The following is a 20,862-nucleotide window of genomic DNA, read 5'->3' as shown; positions in this document are numbered from 1 at the left end:
ATTACAGTAATGTCATTTGATAAACTAGCTATAAGTACAAGGTTATAATGAGAAATAATGTAGGTACTATGAAAATAATAAGCTCACTGTTCTTAATGCTTACCTTGAATCGGTTAGGGAATAGCTCCAGTTTGGGAAATAATTCTCTATTGGTATAGACTCTGTAGAGCTTTCAAACACTTCAGTCTGACTTCCCCTTGCTTCAGAGATACAAATAAAAACACAAAAGAAGCAGTTAATTCCATGCCAAAAAGATTATAATAAAAATACTGAAGTCTTTATGAAGAATAAAATAATTTCAGTTTAATCATTTAAAAATACATTGAAAATCCCTTAGTTTCTTGTGAATATAACTGTGTCAAACATTTATCAACTCTGACCTTATAATGAGTATCTCTCATATTATTCAGTGATACTTAGAATTTTTAACTTATGATCATAATTAGAGAAGGGAATGCTCATTTGTTCTATATGTAATTATAGAATAATCCTGTGGCAAAACTTAATTTCATATTAAAGTTATCATTTATTCATGCAACAAGTATTTACTGGATGCCTTTTACATTCCAAGGAGAGTAGTAAGGAAACAGAGAAACAGCAGAATGTTTAAAACACTGGGAAAATGACACAGTGTAAAGTCCTAAAGGTGCGAGTTACCAGAAGAATATCTTTAATATAAAGTCACTAATTAAGAGTAAAGGTTGTTGGCACAGTGTAAACAGAATGTGTATGGCATCATCTAGAAATTTAGTCAACACTCTCAAAGGATTCAAGGGATTATTATTATTATTATTTTTGGTACGGGGGATTGAACGCTCAACCACTGAGCCACATCCCACATCTCTCAATCAGGGACTACATATACAAAAGCAAGGCAATAAGCAACTCAATGAGACCTTGTTACTAAATAAAATACAAATTAGGGCTGGGGAAGTGGCTCAGTGGTTGAGTGCTTCTCAGTTCAATGCCAGTTGCCCCTCCAAAACCAAACCAAAACAAAACAAAACAAAACAAAACAAAACAAAATCTCAAAAGCACATGCACATGCGTGAGCGTGCGCACACACACGTCTAAGTACAGGGATATGCTGGTAAAAGATTTACTAACTCATTCTGGGGAACAGGGCCCACTTTGTTACGCATGCAAAGATCCATAACATAAATATACCTTCCATAGATGATACTGAACTACCAATGAACTATCATTGAACTCATTCATGGAGAAGTGTGTATAATCACCCTCTTGCAAGCTAATTCAACTACTTATAGCACAGCAGTGAATGAAGTGATATTATCTGTTAAGGTTAGTTATAGCATGTAGGAGAAATCTGAAGTGTTTATACCAGGTGCAATTAACACTCCACCCAAACTCCCTTTACTTGTTAATTCTTCAGCCTCTGTCAACTGCTAATGATTCCTATACACACCTTTCTCTGAAGAAACCACCATGGTTGAAAAGACCCACCTGGCACAGAAATTCCTAAGAGATTATGTTTCACCTTTCCTCTCCTATTCACTCCACTCCACTCTCACCTTTCCCAGACTAATGCCCATAACCAGAGTAGAAAGACATAATGGTAAAACAGCCTAACTGTCTTAACTCTGGTAGGACAAACTTTGAGATGTAATTTATTCTCTAGAGTTTGTTGTGAGATTTTGCAGAGTCTAGACTTATTCTGAAACCACCTGTTGGGCTGTTTCCTGCTTTATCATATTTTCCAATAGGATACTCCTGAGTACAAACCTAATCATGTGCTACAAAACAATGTTTTGCTCAATCAGGGACTACATATACAAAGGTGATCCCAGAAGATACAATGGAATTGAAAAATTCCTAGTATCTAGGGACACTGTAGTCATCATAACATCATGGCACAACTTATTACTCATGTGTTTGTGTTGATGCTGGTGTAAACAAACCTACTATGCATATAAAATTATGCACAGTATATAATATTTGACAATAATAGTAAATGACTTACTAGCTTATGCATCTGCTATATGTTTTATCATTATTTTAGTATATATATCTGCTTATAGGCAAAAAGTTTATTATAAAATAATATACTATGTTTAGTTCACAGCAGCTTTACAAAATCTTGTGATTAGTCACATGCAGTTATTGTGTTTATTCACTGAAAAAATGGCCAGGTGACACATCTTTCAGAATATATCCCCATTGTTAAGACATACAACTATACTGTTAGCACAATAATTCCTCAGGTTTGGCTTCTAGGGAATGTGACCTAACTTTTTTGATGAGATTCTGAGGTTGGATTACTTGAAGACTGGATTGTTATGAGGAAGAATCCAATGGTGATAAGTACTGACAATTCCTGACATAGAACAGTATTGTATTTTGCTAGGGTTTTTACCTGTGGGTGAAAAAGAATGTGCACTATTAACTTGTACACCATTCTGACATTTGAGGAAGCAGGGTGAATAACAGTTAACTATAAGAACTGTGGAACTAAGTATTTGCTGCTATATTGTACTATGGTCCTAAAGAGAAAAAAATAATAAGATCAGGCCATTAAATTTCCAGTTCAAGGACAGTGCTGCCATTTTTTTTTTTTTTGGAAATTTAATCAATTTTCCTATGACAAAATCAGAACTACGATAGGAAAGAAGTGGGGTCTAAAAAATATCTGGGTAGATGTAGGTGAGGACCTTTAATTCCTAGTTTCTTCTGAATTTGTGAGCCTAAAAATGACTCATACCCCTTGGTAGAGAAGGCATGATTCCTCCCTATCCATCCCTTTATTGAAAGACTGTGGAAGTTTAAATTTTGGCAGGTATCTTAAGGACAATGCTAGCAGCCCTCATCATGATCTACAGAAATTTCCACTTAGGTTAAGGTTAAATTTCTTCATAGATAAGATCACAAAATAGCAGATAAGGCAGTATCACCTAATCATTCAATGCAAGAGGAACATACTATAGTTTGGATATAGTTTCTTTCCTAACACTTCATTTGCTAGGAGTTTGGTCCGCAGTTCCCCACGTAATGGTATTAAAAGGTGGTAAAACAGGTAAGAAGTGGAGACTAGTGGGAGGTTAAGTGAATAGGGTCCACCCTTGTGAAAGCACTAATGCTGATCTGGTAGGAGTGGATTAGTTCCTAAGAGGCTGGGTTGTAATAGAGAGCCTGGCTCCTCCCTGTCCTTTTTCTTTTACCTTGCAAACTCTCTCACACCCACTTTTACTATGCAATCATTTGCCATGGTGTAACAAGAAGGTCCTCACCAGGGGCTGACTAGATGGTGCTGCTTGATCTTGGACTTTGAGCCCCCCATATATGTGCTAAATAAACCCACTTTTAAAAATAAACTACCCAGAATCGAGTATGGTTATAGCAACAAAAAATGAACTGGGACAGAGCACAGTATTGTAAAGAGTATCAAGGTTCAAGTGTAACAATTGGGGATTTACAGAACTGGCTCAAAGGATATGGTCTTCCGGGAGGGAAGATAAGTGGAAAGTCAATGATGAAAGTATTATATAACATATATAATGAGAAAAGATCAACAATGGATGAGCAAAAGGCTGAAGATAGTTGTCTCAATGTACAGTCACAACCTCAGATGTAAGATAGCATGACTGACTTTTCCCTAACCATAGACTTGACATCAATGCCAAGAAAAATGAAATTAATACATCCAAGTTCACACAGTAAAAATTATAAGCTGGGCATGTGGTGCATGTCAGTAATCCCAGTGACCTGGGAGGCTGGGCAGGAGGACCACAGGTTCAAGGCCAGCCTCAGCAATTTAGCAAGGACCTAAAGAACTTAACGAGACCTTGTCTCCAAAAATAAAAAGGGTAAGGGATTATAGTTCAGTGATAAAGCACTCCTGTGTTCATTCTCCAATATCCTCTCCAAAAACCCCACAGATTAAAAAATAAAATAAAATCTTCAAATATGAATGCTGTTTAATACAGCACCTAGTGCATATTAGCTGCTCAAAAATTCTTTTGATACCATTACCTATGGATATAGATATAGTGAGGACATGAATTGAGTTTCATTTTCACCTGTCCAGCAAAATTCCCAAGCAACCATCTCTCCTCCCAAGTCTCGTTTCTTCACCTATAATGTGTCCTGCCTATACCACAGGACCTTAAAAATTAAATAAGGTAAGGTGGTATTCATAAAAGCACTTCAGAAAACTGGAAAACAACCTGTTGCTGGAATGAAAATTCTCAATTGCTTTTTTGCTAAGTGCTCTACTATGCTCTTCAGTTATTTCTATTATAGTACACTTAATGTTTTATTGTTTTCCCATTACAAGAAAATTTTATTCAAATATAAATGCTGTTTAACACAGCATCTAATGCTTATTAACTGCTCAATAAATATGTTTTAATAACTACATAAATAAGAAAATAAAAGCATCAAGGATAAAATGATTTGTTAGAGGAGAGAATTGGGTATTAACACAGATTCTTTATTCAAAGAGATTCTTTTTTAACATTTGTGCAAAATACTTCTGTAAGAAACATCAAGTGGTATAACAATATTGCATAAATAACAGTAAATGTGGGTTTGTAATGAGTTATATCTTTAAGGGACAATAATTTATGCTCCCAGGAGAATATTTAAATGGAAATACTGTGAAAGAGTTAAGAAGAACTAAATTCAAGTGGACTGTCCAAAAAGGTATGTGTTAGTATGTGGCAGGAGTACAGGGGTAGAGAGAAGATTCCCTTGAGAGGGACAGTTTTGGCAACTTTATGAGATACAGGATTCAGGATGAGTCAAAAGAAAGAGAAGAAATGAGGTGGGTTAAAGAAATATAGATTGTTAAACACTACAAAGATTCTGATATGGGGATTAGCATATACTAAGAGGTATAAAAATAAATGTACACACAGGTGCTATGGTTTGGGCATAGTTTTTTCCTGCTGAAAACTCAGGCGGAAGCTTGATCTCTAATGTGAGAGTTTGAAAGGTGGTGAGAAGGTCTGCCTTTATAAGTGGATGAATGTTTCTCTGGCAGAAATGGGTTAGCTATTGTGGGAATTCTACTTGCTTTTCCTCTTCTTTACAAACCAACTGCTGTGAAGCCCTTACCAGAAGCCATGCAGATGCCAAGGTCATGCTCTTAGGCTTCTTAAACTGTGAGTCAAAATACCCCTTTCTTTTTAAATTATCCTGACTCATATGTAGTAACCAAAAATGGAGTAACAAGCATGGTAAAAGCAAAAGTAGTATAGAACAATACAGATAAACTATAAGAGCAAGGCAATTAGAATTATGAGCATAAATCCTCAAAGATTTTAAGATATTTAAGTCTAAAATACATAAATTATTAATGCAATTTCAACATTAGGCAAATTAGGCACATTCTGCATCACCATGAAGGGCAGAAATAAAATGGCTAGGTAGAGAACCTACAGAAACAACTACTTTAGTTGTTAGAGATTTTCTTTCTGTTGACCAACTTACAGCATAAAACTTACAATTTTAAAAAGTTTGTTTTATTCAGGAGAACAGATGAGGTTATAACCTCCAAAGTTCTAAAATCAAGACAAAGGTTTCATCAGCTCATTTGGAAGAGGCATAAGATGAATCTGAGGACAGAGGCTACAGGTTCAAGAGGGTGCAGTTTCAATCAGATGAACGAAACAGGAAGACAATGACTCATTCTCAGAAAAACAGACGCAAAGAGATTAGAGTGGGAATGATAAAAGAAAAATGTAGAGGGGATTACTTAATACTTGCAATCTTTAAAAAATAAAATAATTGAGGCTGATAGAGATTTAAGAAATAATTTCACTGAATATTCATATGTTTTTATCAACAATGTACAAGGGAAATCAACCTCCCCTCCTTCACCTAGACAATGGATTTCTATAAAAGCAGTTTAATAATTTTTTAACTGATGGTTAGAGGCCAGGTGCGACGGTGCACACCTGTAATCCCAGCAGCTAGGGAGGCTGATGCAGCAGGATTGTGAGTTCAAAGCCAGCCTCAGCAACAGTGAGGTGAAACTCACTACTGCTATTGTATTTTGTCTCTAAATACAAAAAAGGGCTGAGGATGTGGCTCAGTGGCTGAGTGACCCTGAGTTCACTTCCAGGTACAAAAACAAAAACAAAACAAAACAAAAACTGATGGTAAGAAACACCAAAAATTTGGTTTCCCAAGACTTTGTGGTCATACATTAAGTTATTTTAAAACTGATAACCGTCACATAAATTCAGAAGAATACTCTACTGCGGGAATAGGGGAAAGAACTGGGATGGTAGTGGTGGGGAATAAAAGTGCAAAACTTTAATCCAATCCTACAAAAGAGACTGTCTTGGTGAATATAGGAGTGTGTGTATGTATGATGAGTGTGCACTGTATAGTTCTACATTCTCGTAGTGAAGTAAAATCTAGTTGGATTAACTTGAGGTGGACTTAGATGCAAAGGTTCCAATTTCATATAGGGAGTAAACACAAAACAAAACAAACAGAGTCTAGCTTGGGATTTATTACTGCAAAGAAAAGGGTGTTAAAATACTTACAGAAGATATATATTCGGGAAAAAAACTCACTACATGCTAATTAGATTTCCCTTCAAATGATGATCTGGGGACAGGGAGAGGTAAGAATCTCTTTTTATCATCAATTAAAAAAAGATAGGCATGGGAGGTGCATGATTGTAATCCCAGCTACTGCGGAGGATAAAGCATGAGGATCACTAGTTCCAGGACAGCCTAGGCAACTTCGTGAGATATTGTCTCAAGATAAAAAAAATTAGATGGGACCAGAGTTGTGGCTTAGTGGTAGAGAGCTTGCCTAGCATGCATAAAGCACTGGGTTCGTTCCCTAGCACCACATAAAAATAAACATATAAAATAAAGGTAATGTGTCCATCTACAACTAATATGTGTGTGTGTATATAATTAAAACAAATAAATAAATAATTAGAAAGGGCTAGGGATATAGTTTAATGGTGAAGTGCCCCTAGGTTCAATCCCAGTATAAATAAATAAATAAATAAATAAATATCTAAGAATATAATTGAATTTTATTTTAAATATTTATTTTTTTTAGTTGTAAATACAATACCTTTATTCCACTCGTTTATTTTTATGTGGTGCTGAGGATGAAACCTAGGGCCCCGCATGTGCTAGATGAGCTTTTTACCACTGAGCAACAACCCCAGCCCCTATAATTGCATTTTTTTAAAGAGAGAGAGAGAGAGGGAGAGAGGGAGAGAGGGAGAGAGGGAGAGAGGGAGAGAGGGAGAGAGGGAGAGAGGGAGAGAGAGAGAGAGAGGAAGAGAGAGAGAGAATTTCAATATGTATTTTTTTAGTTTTTGGTGGACACAACATCTTTGTTTGTATGTGATGCTGAGGATGGAACCCGGGCTGCACGCACACCAGGCGAGCATGCTACCGCTTGCGCCACATCCCCAGCCCCTTATAATTGCATTTTAAAAAATAAAATGGCTTCTGGGCTGGGGTTGTAGCTCATTGGTAGAGCACTTGCCTAGCATGTGTGAGGTAATGGGTTTGATCCTCAGCACCACATAAAAATAAATAAAGGTATATATAAAAAAGGCTTCTGATAGCTATTATGCTAACACAATGATTTAAATTGTTATAAAATTTCTATGCTGCTGCTTGGCACAGTGGTGCATGCTCACAATCCCAGCTACTTGAGAGGCTAAGGCAGGAGGATCTCAAATTCAAGGTTAGACTGGATGTCTTAAAGAGAGCCTATCTCAAAGTAAAAAAAAAAAAGAGGATAAGTTAGTAGTAGAGCAACTGCCTACCATGGGTATTGCCCTAGGTAAACAATATCCAGTATTGGGGGGTGGGGTGGAGGAATAGGGGTGGATCTTCATGTTTATGAATACCTGGCAGTTTGAGCTATAGAATGTCAGGGTTTTTTTGTTGTTGTTGTTGTTTGTTTTTTTTAATAAAAATTTCCATAGTTTTTTCTTCGTACCCTTGGTTATTTTGAGGATTACTTATTCAGGACTTGATGATATAGGATTCATGTCAAAGTCAGACCCTTTCTAAGAGATTAGAAGTAGAAATACATTTTTAGACCAAGTATTCTAGATTTCAACAAATCTATTTAACTCTTTTAAAACACTCTACTGTGATAAAACCCTGGAAAATTTAAAACATGAATGTTACTTAGTTTTTAGCCAAGGGCAGTGATGCACACTTTTATTCCCAGCAACCTGTGAGGCTGAGGCAGGAGGATCACAATTTTTTTTTTAAAAAAAATTCCTTCCTTCCTTCATTCATTCATTCATTTATTTTTGGTGTGGTGCTGGGGATTGAACCCAGGGCCTTATGCATGCTAGACAAGCACTCTACCAACTGAGCTATACCACCAGCCCTTATTTATTTATTTTTATGTGGTGCTGAGGATCGAACCCAGTGCCTCGCACGTGCTAGGCGAGCAGTCTACCGCTGAGCGACAACCCAAGCCCCAGAGGATCGCAAATTTAAATCAAGCCTCTGCAACTTAGTGATAACCTGTCTCAAAAAAAAATTAAAAAAGGGAATAGAGATGTGGCTCAGAGGTTCCATTCCTGGTACAAGGAAAAAAATAATAAAGGTATTTAGTTTTTATATATTAAAAGAGACAAGAAATTTTTTTTATTCCAGTAAGAAAAAGAGCTAATTATCTTCTTGGGATATAATATGCATTCTCTTGTAAATTCAGATATAACACGTCATTTTGATTTAAGATAGCATTGCATCTAAATACGACAAACTCTTTATATAAGGGCCAATGACTCGAAGTTTTATAGGCCGGCACATAAAACTGCAGTCCCAACCAGGAAGAGACTGGATGCTAAACTACAGACAATTAGGGGTTCTTTCTCTCACCCTCCAGAAAGCCATAGGCACACCCAGCATACCAAACAACAGCATACCAAACAGCATCTGAGGTGGGCTAGAGAGGTTATTACCTCCACATCCAGAGAAACTTACAGGCAAACTAGGAGGTGAGGGCATTTACTAAGCCTGCCAAAACCCAATGAAATTCAAATCCAGAAGGCCCAATAAGAAATCTCTCCATCTCAATTAGTTTAGTAAGAAATAATTTAAAAATAGTTTTTTATTTCAAAGATATTATTTTTATATTGATTTGCTAGGTTTCTCCCTATTATTTAATATTGTATTCATTAACACAATTATATATATAAATATATATATATATTTAATGAATTAAATGAATTTACTCATTCCTCTTTCTCCTCGTTCACTTTATATTCTCTCCCTCTTTTTCTTTTTGTGTTTTCTACTCCTGTCTCTCAACTGCCATTTCCTTTCCCTCTTTCCTCATCATGACCCCACAGTTTAATAGCAATGTACTTTCTTTAATACCTAATTTCTTAACTTATGCTAGAGAATTACTCCACATTTCCACTTTTAGATAAAAGAGATTGAGAAGAACATGTTCAGAATATTTTTTGAAGGTTTATTAGTATATGGCTTTGTTCTGAATTGATCACAGCTGATTGTATCTCCTCTCAAAACAGGGTGAGGGACTGAATATAAAAACAATGTTGGGTGTGAGTTTTGACATAGACATATTCCCAACTCAGGGCACACAATTAAGAGAAACAGCTCACTAAAAAGTTCCTTACATAACACTGGAAGAGATAATCATCCTAGCAGATGTGAAAATATCAACCCAGAAATACAAAAAATGTGAGGAAACAAGGTAATAAGATAGTTTTCAAAATTCACACCTCTCCAATAACTGATTTCATAGACACTGAAGTCAAGAAAATGTCAGATGAAGAATTCAACAAGTTTTTGGACAGGGGTTGTAGCTCAGTGGTAGAGCGCTCCTCCAGCAAGTGTCAGGCACTGGATTTGATTCTGAGCACTGCATAAAAATAAGCAAATAAAATAAAGGTATTGTCCATCAACAACTAAAAATAGTTTTTAAAAATTCAAAAATTGGTTGAAATAATAACTGAAGTAAAAGAACATCTATCAAATAAACTAAAGGAAGAAAGGTAGGCTATAAAAGAGCATTTCAATTTAAAGATACAGATTTATAAAAAGCACCAAACAGAAATCTTGGAAATAAAAACCTCAATCAAATAAAAAAGTCATTTGAAAGTCTTACTAATAGATTAGGTGATGTAGAAAACAAAGTTTTCGGCCTTGAAGAGAAAATATTAATGAGAATACTTTACATGAGCAGAGTATCTAAGAAATATGGGACATTAAAAGACCTAACAAGGCTCATAGAACAAGAGAGATATATGACACTGATATACCAAAAATACAGACCAAGTAAAGAATTTTTAAAAGCTACAAGACAGAAATGCCAAGGTCATGTATAAAGGAAAACCAGTCACAATGACAGCAAATCTCTCCGCAAAAACTCTAAAGGCCAGGAAGGCTTGTAACAAATTGTTTCAAGCCCTGAAAGAATGTAATTATAAACCTAGATTGCTATTTCCAGTAATTATGTGACAGACTCTAAGAAGAAATAAAAAATTTATGTGATAAGCATAAACAAAAGGAAATCATGACCACTAAGCAAATACTATAGAAAAATAGAAAATTCTACACACAGAAGATGATAGAAGTTTTAATAAGGAGATCTCGGAAAGGAATAAATCTCATTAGAAGAGTATATTAGTCATCCACAGACTGAAAATGAAAAGATGGAAAATTATATTTAATGCAGATGGAGCCTGAAAGAAGCAGGGGTGGTAACTCTTACATCAGAAAGAAGCAAATTTTAATCCAAAAAAAAAAAGTGGCTAAAAAGATCACTGGTAGAGAAAAAAGTCCAACAAGAAAAAATAAAGATTGAAAATATTATCCCCCAAATACCTATGCACTGAATGAGACAAAATAAACAATATTTGACAGTAAGACTCAGATAAATTCCAATACAACAATCATGATAACTTCAATATAATTCTCCAATAGATACATCATCCAACTATAAAATCAACAAAGACACTACACAAATAAAACCTACTATAGACCAAATGGAGTTAGGGACATCTACAGAATATTTCATCCAACAACAGCTGAATATGCTTTCTTTTCAGATGCTCATGAAATGTTCTCCAAGGTAAACCCTATTTTAGGACACAAAACAAGTCTTTGAAAACATTTTTCAAAAACTGAAATAATTCTTTGCATAATATCAGATCATAACAAAATAAATTCATTGGCCAAGAAAACTACAGAAACTATATAAATACATGGAGATTGAATAATGCAATTCTGAAGGATAAGCACAGGACAGGCATGTTAGGTCACAAAATAAGTCTCAGCAAATTTGAAAAAAATGAAGCCAAAGCATGTATCTTCCTCTGAAAACAATGGAATATAACTAGAAAAACAGTAAGAATTTTAGACACTGACTATAGAAATACATGCATATTAGAAAATATTCTCTTCATTAACCAATAGGGAAATTTAAAAATTTCTTGCAAACATATAAAAATAATGTTCTAAAACTTATGGCAATATGGTAAAAGCAGAAAAAATAGGTAATTTTTATAGTAGCAAGTACTTACATTAGAAAAATAAGATTTCAAAAAAACAAATTAAGGATGTAAATTAAAGAACTAGAAAAGAATTAACCAAACCCCAAGTTAGTAGAAGAAAAAAAAAAAGATTGAGCAAAAATAAATAAAAGAGAGCCTTAAAAAATACAAAAGATTAATAAAAAGGGGATTTTTTAAAAGATAAACAAAACTGACTAATCTTTACTATGTAGACTAACTAAACATCAATAGCAACAACAAAAAAGAAACAGAAGACCCAAGTAAATAACATCAGGGAATACAAATACAAAGAATCATTAAGGATTATGATGTATAACTATATAGGAATAAATTGAAAAACCTAGAAGAAAAGTATAAATTTCTGGATACATATGACCTAACAAAGTTGAATCACAACGACAAAAATCAGAAGTGATCAATAACCAGTAATACAAAAATTTACCAAAGAAATGCCTAGGATGAGATGGCTTCATGCCTGAATTCTGCCAAACATTTAAAGAAGGAATAATGCCGGTTCTCCTCTAAATACTTTAAAGAAATGAAAAGGAGGAAACCCCTGAAAACTTATTCTGTTAAGATAGCATTACTCTGATAAATAAACGAGGCAAAAACAAACAACAGCAAAAAGAGACTATAGCCAGGCGTGGTGGTGTATATCTGTAATCTGAGTGGCCCAGGAGGCTGAGGCATTAAGCAACTCAGTGAGACCCTGTGTCTAAATAAAATACGAAATAGGGCTGGGGATGTGGCTCTGTGATCAACTGCTGCGAGTTCTCTCTCTGATCCCTGCCCCCCCCCTCCCCCCAAGACTCAGATCATTACAGATCAATATCCCTGATGAACAAATATGCATTAATTCTCAAAACTATGTTAGCAAATCAAACACAAAAGTACATTAAAAAGATCCTGTGCCATGATCAAATTAAATTTATCCCGGGGATACAGGGAGGTTCAAAATAATAAACTTAGCACAGTAATACATTAATAGAAGAAAGGACAAAATCATCTAATTATGTCAGTGAATAGAAAAACTGTATTCAATAAAATTCAATGTCCCTTTGTGATAAAAACTCTCAAAAAATTAGATAAAGATACTTTGAGATAATGAAGCCCACATGTGACAAAATTGTAACCAATACTCTGAATAGGTAAAAGCTGACATCATTACCTCTAAGATGAAGGAAAAGATAATGATGTCTATTGTCACTGTTCTCATTCAACACAATATTGGAAATCTTAGGCAGAGGAATAAAGCAAGAGAAAGAAATAAAGGGCACCCAAATAGGAAAGAAGAAAGTAAATTATTTTTGTTTATAGAGGACATGATTTGATATATAGAAAAAACTGAAGATTCTTCTGAACTGTTAAAAAGGATAAATTTCATTAAGGTTGTAGGATATAACAATTAGCAAAAATCAGTAGCTTTTTTTATTTAAACATGCCAAAAACAAAATTGCTAAAAAACTAATCAATAAAATAGTCCCATTCGCAATACCTACAAACTTAAGTGAAAAGAAGTAAAAATAAAATACCTAGGAATAAGTTTAAACAAGTGACTAATCTCTACAACAAACATAACAAAATGCTGATGAAATAAATTGAAGAGGACAAAAGTAAATAGAAAGACACTTCCTGTTCATGGAGTAAAAAAATCTTTATTATTAAAATATCCACAGTACTCAAATCAATCTACAAATTCAATATTATTCCTAACAAAGCAAATATGTTTTCTCAGAACATAACTAAAAGTTTTATGCAATCACAAAAGGTGCCAAACAGCCAAAGCAGTCCTGAGCAAAAAAAGCTGAAGGTACTATAATACCTGACTTCAAAAGATATAGTAACCAAAACAACATGGTGTTAACATAGAGTACAAAAGAATTGAGTTCCTAGAGATAAATCCACAAATAACAGTGGACAGTTTTGGATAAGGTATCCATAGTGTACATTGAGGAATGGAAAGTTTCTTCCTTGAACTGTTCCAGAAAAACTGTATATATATATATATATCCACAAGATGAAAACTAGATCCCCATCTTTCACCATATAAAAGAAAACTACAAAAAAATGATAAAAAAAATTAAATGTAAGACCCCTATCTATAAAACTACTAGATGAAAATATAGAGAAATATTTCAGTACATTGGTCTGGGAAAAGATATTTTTTTGCTATCAATTCACAAACACAGGAAACAATATATGTGATAAATTGGTAAAAAGTAAATGAAGTAAAAAGTTACTTCATTTAAAAAAAGTCATAAACTAAAACTTCTTCATGATACTGAAACCCATCAAAATAATGAAGACATAACTGACAGAACAGAGAAAATATCTGCAAGCCATGTATCTGACAAGGGACTAATATTTAGAATATACCAGTTAATCAAAAACTCAAGACAAAAACAATCCAGTTTTCAAAAGACTGAAAGACACAGACTTTTTCACAAAGACAGTAAAAAAATGGGCAATAAAGGATCAACCTAGGCACCTACTGACAAAATAATAGATAATGAAAATGTGATATGTAGATACAATGAAATATTATTCAGTCATCAAAAGGATGAAAGATTGTCCATTGTGAGACGAGAGATGAAGTAGAAGACATTATATTAAGTGAAGCAAGTCAGGCTCAGAAAGAATATGTTCTTCGACATATATAGAACAAAAGTTGGATCTCAAAGAAGTGGAGAAGAGAATGGTGGTTACCAGAGCCTGAGTAGGACATGGGGAAAAGAAGACAGAGAGTGAATTATTAACAGGTAGAAGGGTACAGCTGGATAGGAAAAATAACTCCTAATGTTTTACAGCACAACAGCCTAACTATAGTTCACAACAATTAACTGAAAATATTTCAAAATAGGTAGTAGAGAAAATTTCAAATATTCCTACCACAAAGAAATAATAAATGCCTTAAGTGACAGATAAGCTAATTACCCTGACATTATCTACATTTGTGCACATGTATTAAGTGTCAGATTATACTCCATGAGTTTGTATAATTACGATGCATCAATTAGAAGTAAAGATACTTTTAAAGAAAAGAATGAAGAGATAACAGAAGCAAAAAGTAAAACTCTCTTTATTCAAAAATGACCGTATCTCACATGTAGAAAAGTTCTAAACAACCTAAAAAAAAAAAACAGAATAAAACAAAACTCACCACACCCTGACCAAAACTGCTAGGATAAAATTACTTTGTACAAATTTTAAAAACTGTATTTTTGTGTAATAGCAGGGAACAATCTAACACAAAATAATAAAATCGCAGTTACAAGATAAAATATGAAAACAATTAGAAAAGAATTGATTCATTACAATTCATATGAAAACTTCAGAAGCTTTAGTGTAAAATAGGACAAGTTTATCCCAAAATTTGTATTCTGCAAAGGACCTATAATACTCAAAACAACTTTGAAAAGGAAGAACAAAGTAGAAATACTATATTACCTAATTTAAAAATCTTACTCAAGGGCTGTGGCTGTGGCTCAGTAGTAGAGTATTTGCCTAGCACATGTGAGGCCCTGGGTTCAATCCTTAGCATCACATAAAAAATAAATGAATAAACTAAAGCTATAGAAAAAAAAGTTACTTCATTTAAAAAAAATCTTACTCAAATGCAAATGAATCTACAATTTCAGTGTTGTTATCTTTATACCTAAAGTAGTCAGATACATCCATTAAAATAAAAAGAGATTAATATATTTTGAAGATGCAAAACTTCTTGGACAAATTCTAGCAAACCACATTCAATAATATTTAAAAATATAGCATTAAAAATAAAAAGAAAAAAACTACAACAAGACTGTGGGTTTTGACCCATGAATAAATGTAAACATATGAAAGTCAAACAGCTCAGCTCATCACATTAACAATATTCAAAAAGAAAATTACACAATGATCTCTAGATGCAGAAAAGCAATTCACAAAATCCAATGTACATTCTGAATTAAAACTTTCTGAAGAACAGAAACAAACAAACTTCCTCAGTCTAATAGATGGCATCTATGAAAACCTTACAGTAAACAATACATTTAATGGTGAAAGACTAATTTTTTTAGACAAAAAAACAAGACTAATGAGAAGTATATATTGTATAATTCTATTGCTGCAAAAGTCTAAAAGAGAACCATGAATCAAATAGCAGAACAGGATGATGCAAGGGTAAAGTGCTGAGAAAGTAGGTAGGGAGGAACTACAAAGTGCCAAGAAAAATCTTCAAAGGTTGATGGACTTATTATTTATCTTGTGGCTTTTCAGGTACATAATATGTCAAAACCCATTCAATTATACAATTAAATGTGCAGTTTTACCTCAATTATACATTCACAAAGAACAAAAGACTACATGACTGCATGCCACATACATGTAAGCTCTTTTTGTTGTTGTTTCAAATAAATGGGTCAGTATTGGGTTATATACAAGGTTTATGCAAAAAAGAGATATAAAGATCTAACCAGAGAATCCATACTAAAACTAAGGCCTTGGTCCTGTTTCAAAAGATATTTATATACTTTTGAGTTAAAATGTTTAAATTCTGCTAAAATCTCAAAGTTATATATAAACACACACCTACACACAAAATTTCTTACGTTAAACTACTGCTTTATATGAATTTATCAACTACAGTTTCAAATCTGTCTGAAAACAGTGCTTCCATTGGAGTGTATCTACCTATACATATACTGCATTTAAGTAACAGAAATATAGGTACACATACAATCTATTAATTTTATGTCAAATATGCTTTTATAATGTAGTATTTTCAAAGTTTTATGACTTCACAGAAAGACAAACTAAACTCATTCGTAATGTAGTATGACAAAAAATATTTCGCTAACAATTCCTTTCTTATTCTTGTCCTCTTTCTTCTTAACAGACATGTTCAAAAAAGATTAGTCATTAATTTGATTATTAAACAAGACAGTAAGTAACACAGATCAAGAAGTAAAGCATTTAATTTTTTTCAAATGTGAAAAACATATCTTATTAAGGCTACATTAATTTAATAATTACATAAATATTATATCAGTACAAATGCCAAGTCCATAGGCTGCCTCCAACAGTAGACAGTCTGAGTTTGGAAGAATGTGGCAGTAATAAGTGCATATTCTCCACATGTCATTTACATAGCATTTATAGCCACAGTTGTTTTCCAGAAAACAAAAGTAATAATTAGTAGAGTATTATGGCTTTACAGTTAGTCTGTTACAAATAAGCAATAATTATCTAAGGTAAAGACTTTCTAAATGACTTTAAAAATCCCTTACCGGTATCTATGAAGAAATATGCCCTTAAAAATAGAGTTCATCATATTTTCGAATTTGTCCTGGTTTTCTTGTAGCTGGTGGGGGGAGAAAAGACAGTAAAAAATGCAAATTGAAAAACTGGCCATTTTATTTGGAATGAACATTTCCAACTGTTTTAAAATCCTGGTTATTATCTATCCTTTCTCTCATTATGCAATAGATGTTTGAAATAACCAGTATACTTGCATTATTTCTACAGCTCTATCACCTTAAATCTCTTGCTGTCTCTATATAGACACGGATTAGCTAGGAATGGTAGTGAATATCTGTAATTTAAAGGACTCAGGAGCCTGAGGCAGGAGGAATTCAAGTTTGAGGCCAGTTGTATCAACTTAGCAAGATCCTCCGCAACTTGGTGAGACCCTGTCTAAAAATAAAAAAATAAGAACTACTGGGGATTGAAAAAGAACTCAGTAGTGCCTCTAGATTCAGTCCCCATTTATTAAAGAGAAAAGAAACAAGAAGAAAAAATAGATATATACTACACAATGACTAACAAGGTAAAGTGATCAGGCTCCTATCTCCAAAGTATCATCTGCTTTTTGAATAGGCCTAAATTTCTACACATCTCACCAAATCAGGTCTTTGGCTTGGTGTTGTTTTCCTTAGATAAGGGATCATCAGTGATCAATATATCTGTCATTCTATAAGAACTTCCTTCTCCATCTAAAGTATCCAAATATTACTTTCCATCTGAGTAATTCAAAACTGAAAGTAGGCCAAGTTCCTCAATTAGGAGGCATAAGAGAAAATAGTGGTGTAATGGAACAAAATTAACTACTACAGGAAAGATAAGTTTCAGGCAACATCAGTGATTAGAGATAAAGTTTATTTACTACTCAAAAGCAGTGCTATAACATGACACTTGATATGGTATTTATTTATTTATTTATTTATTTTAAAGAGAGAGTGAGAGAGGAGAGAGAGAGAGAGAGAGAGAATTTTTAATATTTATTTTTTAGTTCTCGGCAGACACAACATCTTTGTTGGTATGTGGTGCTGAGGATCGAATCCGGGCCGCACGCATGCCAGGTGAGCGTGCTACCGCTTGAGCCACATCCCCAGCCCTTGATATGGTATTTATTATTCCAATTTATCTTATCATTTGCTGTGTAATAATGGCCAGTGACATATTTGCTATTGCTAAAAACATGATAATAAAATTCCTTCAGATTTATTCTTTGCTGTATGCTATTTCAGATTTTACTAAGTTTGAGAACAGGGAAAGATGTTCCTTAACTTAAGATAGTATTATATCCTGATCAATCCATTTTAAGTTTAAAATATTGTTAAGTCAGCAATGCATTTAACCTATCAAATATCACAGCATCACCTAACCTACCTTAAATGTGCTCACAACACTTAAACTAGTAGCCTGCTGATGGGCAATCATTTAACACAAAGCCTATTTTATAATAGAGTGTTGAACATCTAATGTATACACATAGACGGGAATTTTGTAGCCATGATGGGATAAAAAAACTGACAACACAATATCCAAAAAAACTACTGGCAATACAGTATACCTCAGAGAGTATTATGATTGTGTAGCTGAATGTGAACCACTACTGTCCAGCATCAGGAGAATATATGTACTACTAGCCTGGAAAAAAAAGAAAAATAAAATTTGAAGCAGAGTTTTATTCTAAATATATATGGCTTTTGCTCTACTGTAAGGTAAAAATAATTTTAAGTAATTCATCATATAGGGCACCATTTGTATTTTTTGAGTAAATCATTCAAATTATGGTAACTTATTGTAAGTTATAAAAATTCCTTTTGCTTTATTAATTACTATAGAAAACTGATTCATAAGAGTCCTACATTTTACGGGCTGAAGTTGTAGCTCAGTGGTAGAGCTCTTGGTTAGCACATGTGAGGCACTGGGTTTGATTCCCAGTACCGCATATAAATAAAGATCCATCAACAATTAATAAAAGCATTAAAAAAAGAGAAGAGTCCTACATTTTAGTTGGCAATACTTAATAAAGCCCTTTTCCAATATTTACCTCCACAACATTTCAAGCATAATGTCTTAGGGGTTAAAAAATGTTCTTCAAAAATTTGTACAATTAAGTTGTAATGCACAGTAACTCAAAATATGGCCTTATTTAGAAACAAGGTTGTGACAAAACAATTCTTAAAAATGGGGTCACACTAGAGTAGGGCAGGCCTCTAATTCAACATGACTTGTACTGGTTATAAATAGAACAGATGTAAAGACAGACAAACATACACAGGAAGAACATCATGAAGACTGGAGTCATGCTCTTAGGAGAGAAGCCTAGAACATATCTTTCCCTAACGCCTTGAGAGAACATGGTCTTGTCAACACCCTGATTTTGGACAGCTATCATCCAAAAGTACAAGAAAATAAATTTCACTTGTTCAAATTACTCAGATAGTGGTACATCATTCCAGCAGTCCTATAAAACTTATACAAAATGGATAATAAAGATATTCGAGAGGGCTAGGGATGTGGCTCAAATGGTAGCGTGCTCGCCTGGCATGCGTGTGGCCTGGGTTCGATCCTCAGCACCACATACAAATAAAGATGTTGTATCTGCTGAAAACTAAAAAACTATTAAAAAGATATTCTCTCTCTCTCTCTCTCTCTTAAAAAATATATTAGAGATACATTGCTTTTTCTTACCCATGAATAACACATTATTCATACACACACACACACACACACACACACACACACACACAATTCCTTTTCAGCAATATGATACTCTTTTCTCAAGCTACAAGGTAGATTATTACAAATCTAAAAATTTTACTTCCAATTAGATGATAAAAATGTTCCTATTAAAAATCCAGTTTTAAAATGTTTCAAAATATATGTGTAATGTTATTCTAAGCCAGGTGCAGTAGTTCACACCTGTAATCCCAGTTGTTTGGAAGGCTGAGGCTCACAAGTTCCAGGCCAGCCTCAGCAACTTAGCAATACCCTGTCTCAACATAAAAAAATACAAAGGGCTGGGAATGTAGCTCAGTGGTAAAGCATCTCTGGTTTTAATCTCCAGTACCCAAAAGAAAAAAAAAACAGTCTAAAACTGGGCCCAATGGAAGGAGGTATAGTTCATTGGTAGAAAGCCTGCCTAGCTTGCATGAGTTCCTGGGTTCAATCATGAGCACAACAAAAAACAAAAGAAAACAACAAATGAACAACAACAAACAAAATCTGGACCAACCTAATTTACAGTAATACCTTATATATCAGCAGGCTTTGGCTTTCTCCTAGAAACACAACTTTTCTGGCCTACAGTTATGACTTAATTATTTACTGTGCTTTCTGAGTCTATACCCTGACAACCTTTCTGAGCTGCCTAAGTTTCAGACAGCCTTCTTTTGAAAATTGATTTGTCTATGATCTTTGTCTACCTCAGAAGGCACTTAGCCAATCAGCAATGAACATTCCAGTTTTATCTGAGAACTCTGAGATCAAACAAATTAAAAATAAATTTTAAAAATAGTAGAGGATAGGAAGGGCAGCAGAATACAACATACACTAGTATGGCAGTATGTAAAAAAGTGGATGTGTAACCAATGTGAATCTGCAATATGTATACGGGGTAAAAATGGGAGTTCATAATGTGCTTGAATCAAATGTATGAAATATGATATGTCAAGAGCTTTGTAATGTTTTGAACAACTAATAATAATAATCAATATAAACCTTTCTGCAGAGAACAAAGAAAAATTACTTACATTTACTACATATTCCATCAGTTACAATGAAATTTACTTACCTCTTTACGTTTCTGAATTAGTAATTCCAACCTTTCATTGGCTCTTTTCCCAATCATTTTATTTCTCTCAGCTTCATACTGTCTCTGTGTATTATCCTGATGAATACTGAGGTTTAAGGCAACATTCACCAGAGAAGTCATGAGCTTCATGGCTATGAAATATAAGAAATATTATAATATTCACCTACAAAACATACTTTCATCCAAAGGATTACAAATTTATACAGCAAATGAATAAAAGATAAAAGTACAATTTGTTTTATAACTCAGGGAAATTTAAACTTTTCAAAATGGT

General features: G+C 33.8%; 2 protein-coding genes and 1 non-coding gene across 3 annotated transcripts in view; 1 reads left to right on the top strand and 2 right to left on the bottom strand.

Moving 5' to 3' along the window:
- The window catches only part of LOC144371438 (uncharacterized), a 395,907-nt gene that overhangs the window by 204,986 nt on the left and 170,059 nt on the right, over positions 1 to 20,862 (top strand). The window lies entirely within an intron of this gene.
- On the bottom strand, positions 105 to 20,793 carry LOC144371468 (cohesin subunit SA-1-like). Its single transcript, XM_078033776.1, has 3 exons — positions 20,568 to 20,793; positions 16,774 to 16,847; positions 105 to 200 (listed from the first exon to the last, which is right to left on the bottom strand). The coding sequence occupies exons 1-3, from the start codon at positions 20,715 to 20,717 to the stop codon at positions 182 to 184; spliced, it is 243 nt and encodes an 80-aa protein (XP_077889902.1). The 5' UTR covers positions 20,718 to 20,793; the 3' UTR covers positions 105 to 181.
- On the bottom strand, positions 8,268 to 8,342 carry Trnaa-agc (transfer RNA alanine (anticodon AGC)). The gene has a single exon. It is a non-coding gene; the product is annotated as a tRNA-Ala (tRNA).

The sequence above is a fragment of the Ictidomys tridecemlineatus genome, chromosome 16 (genome assembly GCF_052094955.1).
Source record: "Ictidomys tridecemlineatus isolate mIctTri1 chromosome 16, mIctTri1.hap1, whole genome shotgun sequence".
Lineage (NCBI taxonomy): Eukaryota > Metazoa > Chordata > Mammalia > Rodentia > Sciuridae > Ictidomys > Ictidomys tridecemlineatus.
This window is presented reverse-complemented; position numbering and strand designations above follow the sequence as displayed.

Excerpts from the sequence above, each read along its gene's own strand:
- LOC144371468 (XM_078033776.1), bottom strand. The coding sequence starts at position 20,717 with ATGAAGCTCATGACTTCTCTGGTGAATGTTGCCTTAAACCTCAGTATT. Across the intron at positions 16,848-20,567 it reads TAATTCAGAAACGTAAAGAG|CTACAAGAAAACCAGGACAA; the intron begins GTAAGTAAATTT and ends TCCCCCCACCAG.